Here is a 12,333-nt window from a genome sequence, read left to right on the forward strand (position 1 = left end):
GCTGTTCAGCCGGTGTGGACGAGCGGGATCCTGCGAGCCCGTGTGCCGGGGGCCGCCGGCGGAAGGGCCGGGCCGGGCGGAAGGGGCGGACCAGACCGGGACCGGGGCCGGGGGCGGCGCAGCGGCTGCATGGGCGGCGTGTGCGGCCGGGCAGCGCGGCTCGGGCTCCCCGCGGCGCGGGCGGCGGCCCCGCTCGGCGGGCGGCAGCGCTGCTGGCTGTCCGTGCCGGGCCCGCTGCTGCTGGCGGCGGCGCTGCCCCGCGGCCCGGGCCGCCCGCCGCACGCCGCGCCTCACTTCCTGCGCGCCGGGGCGGGGCGCGACGTCCGGGGCCGCCGCTGGGACTCGGGCAGCAGCCGCAGCAGCGCCGCCGCGCAGCTCTCCGGGGAGCCGCCCGCCGCCATGCCCGCCGCCGGCCCCGCCGCCAGCCCCGCCGAGCCGCAGGCGCCGGCCGGGGCCGAGTCCGTGCGGCGCGGCCGCCGGAGGAAGGTCAAGGTGGGAGCGGGAGCGGGAGCGGCGCGCCACGTGCGGGGCGGCCATCTTGTGCGGGCCGGGCGCGGGGGTTCGCGCGGTAGAGCCGCGGTGCGGGGGTCGCTTCGGGTACATCCGCTCCCCCTCTCGGCAGGACGCGGCCCAGGAGAAGAAGCCGAAGCGGCGGGAGAAGCTGAAGCGGCGCGGTCGGGCCGAGGGCGAGCAGGCCCAGCCCGAGGAGAGCGGGCTGGGCGGGCTTGAGCCCCCCCTGCCCAAGAAGACGAAGCCGGGCGAGGAGGAGAGCGGCGGCGAGCGCGCGGTGAGAGCCTCTGCCGCCCTGAGCGACGGAGCCGCGCCCCCGGGAGAGCAGGACGGCCGTGCCCAGGTGGGAGCGCTGCGCGGCTCGCCCCGTTACAGCCTCACTGGTGCCCAATGTGTGTAGTAACACGTGCTGTTGGAGACGTGCGCAGCGTCTGCTGCCGCTCCCCTTAGAGCTGTGGCTCCCGCGCATCAGGGAGCAGCTGCTGCCCGTCCTGTTCCTGCCCGTCACGGTTACTAACGCCCGCGGTCGGGGTTCTCCCCGTTCTTTGCCCTGGATCGGGCCTGCTGCAGGTGCTTTTCTCTCCTGCGTTTGAGATGGGAACGTGAATCCAGAGCGTGCGTTTTGCACAGTGGCCGTGATGGTGCGATCTCGTGGATCTCTGAAGCAGAAGTTACGTTGTGAGCTTTAAGCATCTCCTGGTGTGCAGGGTCAAGAAGCCGCTCCTGTGCTGTCCCGAGTAGGTGCGATTTAGAGGGAAATTCCTGCTTCACACAGCGAATTGTGCCACCAAATACGTTTTCCTTTGAAAAACAGTCTTCTAACGATTTCAGTGGACTCCAGTTAAAAACAAACAGTTTCCCTTCCCTGACTTGCCCAGCATACGTGCCCGATGCGGGGAGATCACACGGACGGGGCACTTCTTCCGTTTTGTTTGCCGGCGGTCTTAAGAGGTGTTGCGGGTATATCCAAATTAGGGGCGATACACCAGTGTCTTGAACAAGCTGTGGCAGGTAACCAGAGCAGGGAGACCTTTGGCTGAAAGCCTTTGCTTAGAACCCGTGTAAGAGCAGCTGCGTGTTGGCAGGCGCTCGTTCTGCCGCGCCGGCTGGGGCAGCCCCGGTCAGTGTCTTGTCTTCTGATCCAGGGTGGCTGCATTCAAGTTTCCCACTTCACGCTGTGATGATTTTTTGTTTATGAAGTTCCTGCATCACAAGATTTTTTTTCTCTTGAAGCAGAAAGGAGGTAGCTGATAAAATCACGACGGTAAAGCAAGCGCACGGCTGTTGGTGAGTGCCCAGGCGGGCTGTGCTATTGCTGATTTCTTAGGGCTGACAAGGTGTTTTGTTTTGGTTTTTATCCTGTTAGGAGCTGACAGAAGAAGCAAAAGAAGGCGCCTTCTCCAAGTTTCCTCTCTCCCAAAACACCATCAACCTTCTCAAAGGTTAGTTAATGCGGTAAAAAAACTTCTGTAAATGTTTGTCCAGAATTGCACTGTACCCATATAAGCAGAGACAGAAGCTAAGGGTAAATGGTCCTAAATCATCCTGTATTTATTGTGTGGTAGGAATACGCACATGAGCAGTCACTGTAGGTTCAAAGAATCTCCTGTTAGTAGGAACAAAGTTTCTGTTTGGTTCCAATTCAGGTGCCTTAGGGTGCGTCTGTTCTTCGTGGCGTGGTTGTTCTAGGTGTACGTTCTAGACACAGGGTTTCTCTTCTCGTCAGCATCGTTCTACTCACTATTTATCTTCACTCCCATCTCTGCTGTCTACGGTATCACTTCTTTAGTAAGTGTTCCGGTGTTTTGTGTACAGACTATTTGGCTCCTGTGAACAGATTGGGATTTTTCTCATACTTTGGGCATTTTAGTGTCTCTCCTCAAGCAGCGTTGTTGCAGTAATCCCTGTGGAGTTCTGGTCCTCTCTGTTGGGAAGCTGAGCAGATTTTTGCTTCTCAGACAAAATTCTCCTCGTTCCTTTGCATTTTCCTTGCCCGGAAGTTTTCTTTTGGATGGATTGTTTCACTTCCAGTGTGCGAAATCTCTGAGGTTTCAGAATGTTTTGAAACACGTGCACTGACCCTCAGAACCAAGTTGCCGCACAGGCTTGGGCTGCATCAGAAAAATACATGTGTTTCTGTTTTTTTTTTTTTAATTTGCTTTTTCCTTCATCTCCTGTCGCCTTGTGCCAAATGTCACAAGGAGGGCGAAGTTTCATTGTGGACACTGAGCTGTTTGTTTTGGGGAAGATACCTTGTGATCTAAAGTAGGAGTAAGAACAGAGAGATGTGTTTTCCTAAGTTGCATCTCCTGTTGTGTACAGGATTTGACCTGATGCCTATAAAATATGTGCTTTAGTTATACATGAGGGCTTCTAATTGCTCAGCTTGCAGCAGGATCGGCACCATTCAATGAAACCTCTTTGGATTATTTTACAGCTCGAGGTGTAAAATACCTGTTCCCTGTGCAAGTGAAGACTTTCCAGCCCATATATGACGGCAAAGACGTCATTGCTCAGGCTCGAACAGGAACTGGGAAAACCTTTTCTTTCGCTCTCCCACTGGTTGAAAAGCTTCAGAGTGTCTCACAAGACGGGAGAAGAGGCCGTTCACCAAAAGTAAGTTCCTGCCTGAGGGTGAACACCAAAACCTTGGAACAGGGCGGATGTCGAAAGTGATTTTGTAATCGGTTTGGGGAGTTTTGGGGCCTTCTTTCTCCCATGTTGATCAGATATCCCATGCCCAGGTTAATAGTGTGAAATTCCTTGCAACATTATAGTAATGCCAAATGTTTTGAAAGTGATTTGATGAACACAAATGCAGTGTGCGTATTTATCATTAGACTGAAAACTGTTGTAGTCTGCAGATTTTTTGCCTGCTTCATCCTTCTATTTTATTAACTTTAAAGGCAACGTAGGTTGTAAAATGTAATTGTCTGGAAGATTTCTAGAGAGAAGAATTCAGCTCTTAGTTTTATCGTTTCCTTTGTAAAATAAAATGGATGGGAGAGGATAGATAGTGGAGGAGGGCAGGTAGGTGAAGTGCATGGCTGGAATGCATACTGCAATGCGTCTGAAGATCTTATCACTCCAAATTGTTTAGTGACTGTTCCTGTCCCTTATTGTTTAACTGCGCCTTCATTGTCCTTGGTAATGTTACTGAAGTGTCTGTTTTAGCTGGCATTTACTTGAGAAAAAAATGTTGCTGTTCTACCTCTTGGTTATCTTTTAATTCTTTGCTTTGTTTCCCCTGCTGGCCGTTGGATGAGGAGGAAACACTTCTCTGAGCACAGCTGCATTTTGGTCTCTCTTCACTCCCTCCAGGTGCTGGTTCTGGTTCCGACCAGGGAACTGGCCACACAGGTAGCCAAAGACTTCAAGCATCTCACCAGGAAGCTGTCCGTGGCTTGTTTTTATGGAGGAACTCCGTATAGAGAACAGCGTAAGTAGATGCGAAGGAATGACTGTTGGATTGGAGTTCACTTCCTCTAAATGCATCCCGTGAGTACAGCTGGCTTGGTTCGGTTTGATCAGGAGCCACGACGTTGCTTCCAGAGGACGTACACAGCCCGGGTTGGATTGTTTGAGTTCCAATAAATGTTTACTTGAAAGAGTGGTTGTAGGTCTGCAAAGTGACTCGTCCTTTTCGTTCCTCATTGTTTAATGGCAATAGGTGTATTTTACTGTGACTTTGCTTGTGGTTTAGCTGATATTCCTGACAGAGCAACTTGGACCATCACTGAACTTACTCGTTTGTTACTTGGGCTGGACGTAGTGCTTTGTTCAGAGATCAAAGCGAAGGGCAGTAGATTGTTCTAACATTACAGGTGTTGCTGTTTACTGTTACTTTTTTACCTTGTTGTCTCTTGGCCTTCTGACACTGTCCTTGGCTTTTTTGTCTTCCAGTTGATCTCCTTAAAAGTGGCATCGATATTCTAGTGGGAACTCCTGGGCGCATCAAAGACCACATTCAGAACAGCAAGCTAGAGCTTTCCAGCGTGAAGCATGTTGTTCTGGATGAAGTCGATCACATGTTGGACATGGGCTTTGCTGAACAAGTGGAAGAAATCTTAGGATTTGCTTATAAAAAAGGTAAATTCTGACATCAAGATAGGAATAAGCGACAGTGCAGAAAACACAGTTGTACTGATTTGAGAGCTGCGGGTGCACCCCCAGCTTCAGTCCTTTGTGCAAGGCTGCTATTGGACCTCAGAGAAGGTGGAAGTGGAAAAGGTTAAAGACGAGGTGACAGATGGCTGAAGGGCTGGAGTGGCACCTCTGCAAGGAGGGGCAGGAGGAAGGAGGCAAAAAGCCAACAAACCCCACTCCGTAAGCCCTGGTGCTCTCCATCCTGCGAGAGGTAACAGCGTAGGATTGGTGTTCAGGCCCGTCTGTACACTTGGCATCACATGGAGTTGACAGCTAGGGAATAGTTGTGCTTTTCTGATGTAGTGGGCATTCAGCAAAGCCATCGGGTAGCAGGAATGGAGATAAAGGAGGTTAATAGTGTGAAATTCCTTGTAACGTTATACTAACACCCAAAGTTTTGAAAGTGATTTGATGAATTACCAGAAGTAGAAATATGAAAGATTTCTGAAAGCAAGGTTACCGCTTCTGGCCCTGGAAGCCACGAAAAGCTGGTTGCTGGCAGTTTCTTTGCAGCTGTGACTCCACGTGAGGGCTGTTGGACAGATCCGTGAGCCTCACGCATCGGGGTTGAGCACTGCACGGTGCAGCCACTGTTGTTTTCCTTGGCTGGTACTGTGGGAGGACTTCAGGCACTGTCCAAACCATTTTTTAGCAGATGACCTAGAAATGTGTCTTGTATTTCTTAGTCAGGATGAGAGATTCAGTTTGGTACATCCAAGATTACTGTAATTTCGCCTTTGGTGTCTAAAGGGTATTTAAAATGTTTTCATCGCTCCTAAGTTTTCTTCTTGTTGCTGACATTTACTGCACATCAAAACTTCTCCATGTGAGAGCAACTCTGCTGCTTTTTTGTCAGTTGTCAAGTTCAGAGGCTGTTGTGATGACTGAAATCAGTGCCCTTCACTTCCAGGTTCTGAGAACAACCCCCAGACGCTGCTGTTTTCTGCAACTTGCCCACGGTGGGTGTATGATGTGGCCAAAAAATATATGAAAGACGAATACGAACAGATTGACCTGATTGGAAAGAAGACGCAAAGGACCGCCACGACTGTGGAGGTGAGTGGTTGTGCTGCAGAGCAGCGCGTGGCCTGCATGAGATGGGTTCTGCGCTGACTTGACAAACGGGGGTGTGGAATGACTTTGCACGTGGTAGACACATTTTTTAAGCAAAGCTTTCATATAGTTTGCAAGCTTAAAAAAAAAAATCTGTCTAAATTCCTTTTGTCTGTCCTTTGCATGGCTTAGATTTAACAAACCGTTCCTGTGTTTCTGCCCCAAACAGCACTTGGCTATACAGTGTCGCTCCTCTCAGAGAGCAGGAGTCCTCGGGGATATCATTCAAGTCTACAGCGGCAGCCGTGGCCGGACCATCGTCTTTTGCGAGACCAAAAAGGAGGCAAACGAGCTCGCTATGAATGCTTCTCTCAAACAGGTACTGGGGCCTGAGTGGAGAGTCGGGGGTTGAATGCCCTGAAATAAATACAGGGTTGCAACCGTGTGGGTGAAGTTGTTTCTGTGGGCAGTTTTAAGACTTATGAAAGCTGTTTCTAAACATACAGCTTTGCGATTAAAATGCTTTCTTGGCTGTGATAATGAATTTATTCCTTTGGCTTTAAAGTCATACAGGACCAGATCAATGGAAAATACACAGCTTATGCTGAATAAACAGGAGATAGTAATAAGGGTAATAAGCAGGAGCTATTCTAGTGCACATATTACTTATGTTCGTGTGCTCTTTGGATTCAGGAAAATCCAACCAATATGGTAGACCAGAATGTGCTGTTGTACTTGCAGAGTCATTTAATAGGCCTCAGGTGGTCTGCTGAGCACGTTTTCTGTGCTTGCTTGAATGAAGCACCTTTTTGGGGAGTGGGAAAAGGTGCTGGATTTTTTTCAGAGAAAATCCTGTTTATAGTGAAAGAGCAGTAATAGGAATACATGGTTTGCCCAGTATTTGATAAATATCCTATTCACATTAAAATCTTGGAGCAGCAATTTTTGTTTGTTTGCATGTTACTCATTTGAACTGTGAGCTTGTGACTCTCCTCTTTCTTCTTGTCGTACACTTGCTCTGTCTTGTCTCATTGAAAGTGGAGGTTGTTCAGATCACCTGGAGAGTTTGGGAACGCCCTGAAAACCTTGAGCTTCTGTGGGTATGGGATGGCGTCCCACAGTCCCCTGCTCGCTCTTGACAACACTGCTTAAGTAAGGTTGTTCCCATTTGTTCCGGCGGAGGTGAAAGCTGAAGTGGGCCCTTGTTGGCATGGCAGGCTGAAATTGCACAGTCTGCTGTTGGTATGCTACAAGTAATAATGTTCTGGTAAAACTACTCCTTAGGAGAGTAGTATTGTCCCAGAGAAAGATCAAACCACAAAGCAGGATTCTGTATCTTCCTTTGGTATCGGCTGTGTAGGTATTTTCTGTTGCTCTACACGATGTATTGGGCTTTGTAATTAAACGTGCAGGTACTGCAGCCCAGGCTGCCCTGTTAATGACATGTCCATGGTTTGTTCCACTGACAGGATGCCCAGTCTTTGCATGGTGACATTCCACAGCAACAGAGAGAAGTCACATTAAAAGGCTTTAGAACTGGTGTGTTTGAAGTTCTCATTGCAACAAACGTAGCTGCCCGTGGTTTGGATATTCCTGAGGTCGACCTTGTTATACAATGTTCGCCGCCAAAAGTAAGTCACTGGGAGGAACCAGAATTGTGAATTTTATTTTTTGGTGACAGAACGGTGGAGTATTCCTTGGTTTCACCAGACCTAGTGTTCTGATTCACCAGCGGATTTTTTGTAAATGCAGGCCTAGAGTTTCCTAGTTAAATTCTGAGCTTTGATTAAATTAAAAGTGACGGGTTTCGGTTACTCGGGATTGTCGTCAGATAGGTTTTGACATTGTTTCAGGATTTCCGAATCCCTTCTGAATGTTGTTAGGTTGAGTTTCGTAACAATCCTGAAATACTCCTGCTGCCTTTTTGTTCTTCTGTAACTACAGTGGAGCGTTTTATTGTAAAAAAACAATGTTGACACACCTTGGGACCTGAGTGGTTTGTGTGTACTTACATTTGGGTATAGAAACAGAATGTATCACTTTCTAGGCTTCCGGAGTAGAATTTAGCTTGCGTTTTCTCTGACTTTCAATGATTTAAATGACATAAGGTTTTCTCATGTTAATCTGAATTTCCAAAGGATGTCGATTCCTACATCCACCGTTCTGGACGAACGGGTCGAGCCGGCCGGACTGGGGTCTGCATCTGTTTGTTTCAGAGAAGAGAGGAAGATCTCCTGAAGCAGGTTGAACACAAAGCGGTGAGTTCTACCTCAGATCTCTGCGTCATGGAATTATTCGGCTCCTGAAAGACTCTTTGGCACTTTGTAACCATGGGCTGCATGGATCCAGTATGGGCCTCGTGTCCCGTGGTCCGATAGGCCTGAAATGGTGATATTTGGTAACTGTTCATAAATGATGCTGTATAAACCTGTTCTGTCTCATGAGTTTCCCCATGTTGGCAGTACTGCTGTCAGCAGGCGGGCAGTGACAGGAGTGTGTGAAGGAGACCATCTGCATGTTAATTGGTATAAAATAGCTCCACGTTAACAAAGGCGGGAAATTTTAAAAAAGCTTTATTCTTGGTTCAGAGGTAACTGAAGTAAAGGCTGTTAATATTCAGACAGAAGCGACTGGGGGCCTAAGTAACGTGACTCAGGTATGGGTGAGTTGTAGAGTGCTGAAAATACCTTTAACTGTAATTTGTTTGCTTGGTTTCAGGGGATTACATTTAAGCGTGTAGGTGTTCCTTCTGCTACAGATGTAATTAAAGCTTCAAGTAATGATGCCAAAAAGTAAGTTTATTTGCCCGTTCTTAAAAGATGTCTAGAGTTCTTAGCAACAACAACGGTGTTAATGTGAAGCTTTAGGGGATCAGACCTATCTGTGCACGTGTCTTTGCTTGTGTTGTAAAAGCTTGCTTGGCTTGTAGACACTGACTGGTTTTCATAAGATGATACCAGTAAACCTCTATGTGCTTTCATAGAATATAATGTTCTCAAAGCTCTTGCAAAAAATAACCTTCGTTTATGTCATCAGAAATCAATAGCACAAAGGGAATTACTGTCATGCAGGGAATCTGATGTTTGTCTGCTCAGAAGGCACAGTAGCAATGTGTGAAGAGCAGTACTCAGTACACTGAGTTACTCTGCGGTAGCTGAGGGTGTCGTAACCCCATCCTGCATTTCTTTGTGTTGTTTTATTCTCAAGGGTTATGGTTTTTATTCTATGCACTTTGTTTATATTTGCTGCCTGCTTGGTGGAAATTGCACTGACAGAAATTATTAGCGAGGATCTGAGCAGTGTAAAGGAGATCATGGGCATGGTTTTGGGTTTACCACGTACTGAAAAATGGCGGGTACCCAAAATAGCATGAAAATAGCTGTGCTCAGTTTCCCAGCTTGTTCTCGCTGCCTTTCCCAGAAACAGTCGATGTGATCGGCTCTCACTGGGAGCGAGCAGGGCCCTGCCCCGGCCCAGCAGCAGCACGGTAGCGCTGGCAGCACTTTCTTGTGAGTTCTTGGGTATGGCTGATACTTCAGAACCTTCCCTTGACGTATTTACCAGTGCTCTCAAACGTGCCACGTGAACGTCCCCCATTTTGAACACATCTTTCAAGAGGCTTGGCTTAATCAACGGAGGCGGTGGTTATCCAGCGTCCTGCAAGTGTTGCGTTAAGGGAGGGGTAGTGAAGCGCGAGCGTTACAGCCAAGGCTTTTAGAGATAACTTGTTAACCTTGAAAACTGGCTGAAATCTGATGTCTTCAACATAGTCATGTTCACACTGGCCTGTGCTGATCTCTTAAACTTCTGTTGTAGGTTGTTGGAGGCCATTCCTCCTTCTGCAGTGGACTACTTCAGAAAATCTGCTCAAGAGCTCATAGACGAAAAAGGGGCAGTTGCTGCCCTGGCTGCAGCTCTGGCCCATATTTCTGGGGCATCTTACATACAGCAGCGCTCCTTACTCAACTCAACTGCGGTAAATAATGTCGTACCTGAGTTAACAGGGATGGATGCGAATTGCTTGGGTCCAGGCCACGTGTGGCATCTTCTCAGGCTCTTTCCTTAGGGTTCCTGAGCAGCTGTTATCCCCAGCTTCTGGTTGGAGGCTCGTTCCTCACCTGAAGTCACCTCTTACTGGCACTCTGCAGGAAACAAAAAAGATGAAATCAGTTTGTACATTTTCTTGCAATGAGAGTTCAGTAGATCTCCAGAGATCTAACTGACACAAGACTTCGATGCTCTAAGAGAGTTTAACTAATACATTTTACAAGCTGATAGATTGGTTTGTGCTATTGTAGTTTTCCCTTCCCAGGAAATATCTTACATTTCTGCATATGACAAATAAGTCTAGCCTGTGATTAACTGGCTAATTGATTAAACTGATTTTACAGAGATTTTGGTAAAGAGAAGTTCTTCCTTTTTCTAACGCACTCAGGGAGGACTTGGCTCAGTTCCTTAGGTGGTAACACAGTTTTGGAAAGAGCACCTGACTGGACTCTGCCTCTTGTATCAGTTTGGGTGGGTTTTTTACCCCTTGTCTAGCACTAACTTTATGTACTGAATAAATGTGTCTCTGTTTCTGGCTAAAATAGAGAAATGCTATTGGCCTTTATATCATGGGACAGTCCTGGGTCAGATGGGTACCTTCAGCTTCCTAGGAGGCTTTTAGTTGCTTTGCTTTTGGAAAGCTGGTTTCTTAGGATTAAATACTACACTACAATAACAAGTTATTGCATGGTTCGTTAGTTAGTGAGTTACAGGCTGTTCAACCAGGTTTAGTCTCATAAACATTGTTCTGTTTGTTTCCTGCAGGGTTTTGTGACCATGGTGTTGAAGTGCTCAATAGAAATGCGTAGCATGAGCTATGCCTGGCGAGGACTAAAGGAGCAGCTTGGTGAGGAAGTGGATGGCAAAATATCTGCAATGCGTTTCCTCAAGGGGAAGATGGTAAGATGGCCCAGCCTTGGGGGAGGAGAGGGAGTGTGTGTGTACATATATATATATATATATATATTTATATGGCCAGTTTTTGCAGTGATTGAGGCAGGAGTTGTGAAGTACCAGTATAGAGGTGTTGACATCTCACTATTCCTGCTCGGTCTCATTTCTGAGAGGATGGTAACCTATCACAGCCCCCTGAAATGGCTGTTTAAGTATACACTACTGAAAAAAAAAAAGATTGAAGCGAGTTGAGTATTTAGGAGACATGTACTGGAATGGACACATTGCTCCTGAATTATAATGCAGGAATCCTCTCCTAAAAGGAAAAAAAAAAGCATCAGAAATATGCATATGTGGGAGCAGTTGTTGTGACCTCTTCTTTCATTCTAAACTCATGCTATAACACTGTACAGCACTGCACTGCAGAGATGGCTGTGGAGCGGGCGGTGACTGCCAGCCTGGCCGGGCCGTGCGGTGTGTGACTGCCAGCCTGGCTCCTGCACACGTGCACTCCCGGAGAGCTTGTGGTGCAGATGGCACCTCTCTGGCTTTTAAACAGCTTTTAAACACCTGGTTGCAGGCAGTGCTGCTGTCAGCACAGGGCATTTGAATCTGCATTTTGCTTTGAGTGTTTGAGTTTTAACCATTTTTTTCTTCAGCTTATAAAAACCTTCCCCCAAAAGATCGCGCTTTCTGCTGTTTCTGGTCTCTGTGCTTAGCGTGGATGGGTGGTTGCAGGTGCTGCCTGACTGCAGTTGTATCTCTGTTATTGGATATACCTCTGGAAAGCAAATGTCTCTTTGTTTCTTTTTGGTTATAGGGGGTGTGCTTTGATATCCCTGTTGATGAACTGAGTAACATACAGGTATGTTTCTGTAGCCAGAATTGTCTTTGGAACCTGGTGATCTTAAATTTGTCGGGTGCCATGTATAGCATTGACTAAAGGGTGGTTTGGGAGAATAAGGTTTGTGTTTTAATAAGGATGTTGCACAGACATTAGAAAGAGCACAGCAGTTTTTGGAAATACGCTGTCATGCCTCTTTCTCATTTCAGTTCTCATTATCTTGCCTGATTTTATTAAAATACTTTGCCACTCTGGATTTTGATGTCTCTAATATATTTGAGGGTTAACCAGTTTTCTGTTGGTTTCGCTCTCTCTTGTCCCTTTGTGATCATTTATCCTTTTTCGCAGGACCGTGAGTTGTCTCCCAATGGGAGATCTGCTCACCTGTTTCTGCACGGGTGGGATTTGTCTGTCAGTACCTTTGCATTCGGTGTTTTTAAATGATATGAGGAGCCTTGAACACACCTGCGGGCGTGTAGTCCCTTCACATGGCTCTTTTTCTGCAGGCGCAGTGGAAGGACACCAGGCGCTGGCAGCTGTCGGTGGCAGAGGAGTTGCCTGAGCTGGAAGAGTCACCCCAAGAGGCTGGACGAGGGTTCTCCAGGTTCGGAAATGGGAGGCAAAGTGATGGCGGCTTCAAGAGGAACAACTGGTTTAAGAATGGAAACCGGGGACGCGATTTTAACAAGTCACTTGATTAACCTCTGGTAACAGATACAGGACTGAGCTGATTTTTATCAGAAAGTAAAAGCCTGTTGGACACTTCCCTCTGTCTTTATTCCTTGATAAAGCAGCCTGTCTTTGAGGATGGCAAAAAAACATGTTTGCTGAAATGACGG

At 47.5% G+C, this 12,333-nt stretch overlaps 1 protein-coding gene across 2 annotated transcripts; it reads left to right on the forward strand.

Moving 5' to 3' along the window:
* Positions 1-129: 129 nt before the first annotated feature.
* On the forward strand, positions 130-12,260 carry LOC309440667 (nucleolar RNA helicase 2-like; the record flags this gene model as incomplete). 2 transcript variants are annotated; one of them, XM_082054593.1, is made up of 15 exons in its annotated part: positions 130-492; positions 623-853; positions 1,877-1,952; positions 2,948-3,126; positions 3,832-3,949; positions 4,414-4,599; positions 5,567-5,712; positions 5,939-6,088; positions 7,179-7,340; positions 7,848-7,967; positions 8,428-8,501; positions 9,526-9,685; positions 10,522-10,656; positions 11,471-11,515; positions 12,001-12,260. In XM_082054593.1, the coding sequence occupies 15 exons, from the start codon at positions 130-132 to the stop codon at positions 12,193-12,195; spliced, it is 2,340 nt and encodes a 779-aa protein (XP_081910719.1). In that variant the 3' UTR covers positions 12,196-12,260. The 2 variants fall into 2 exon arrangements, with proteins under 2 accessions (XP_081910719.1, XP_081910720.1); XM_082054594.1 differs by lacking the exon at positions 11,471-11,515 and having other exon boundaries at positions 332-492.
* Positions 12,261-12,333: the final 73 nt, after the last annotated feature.

Source organism: Streptopelia decaocto, assembly GCF_964273445.1.
Source record: "Streptopelia decaocto genome assembly, chromosome: 5".
Lineage (NCBI taxonomy): Eukaryota > Metazoa > Chordata > Aves > Columbiformes > Columbidae > Streptopelia > Streptopelia decaocto.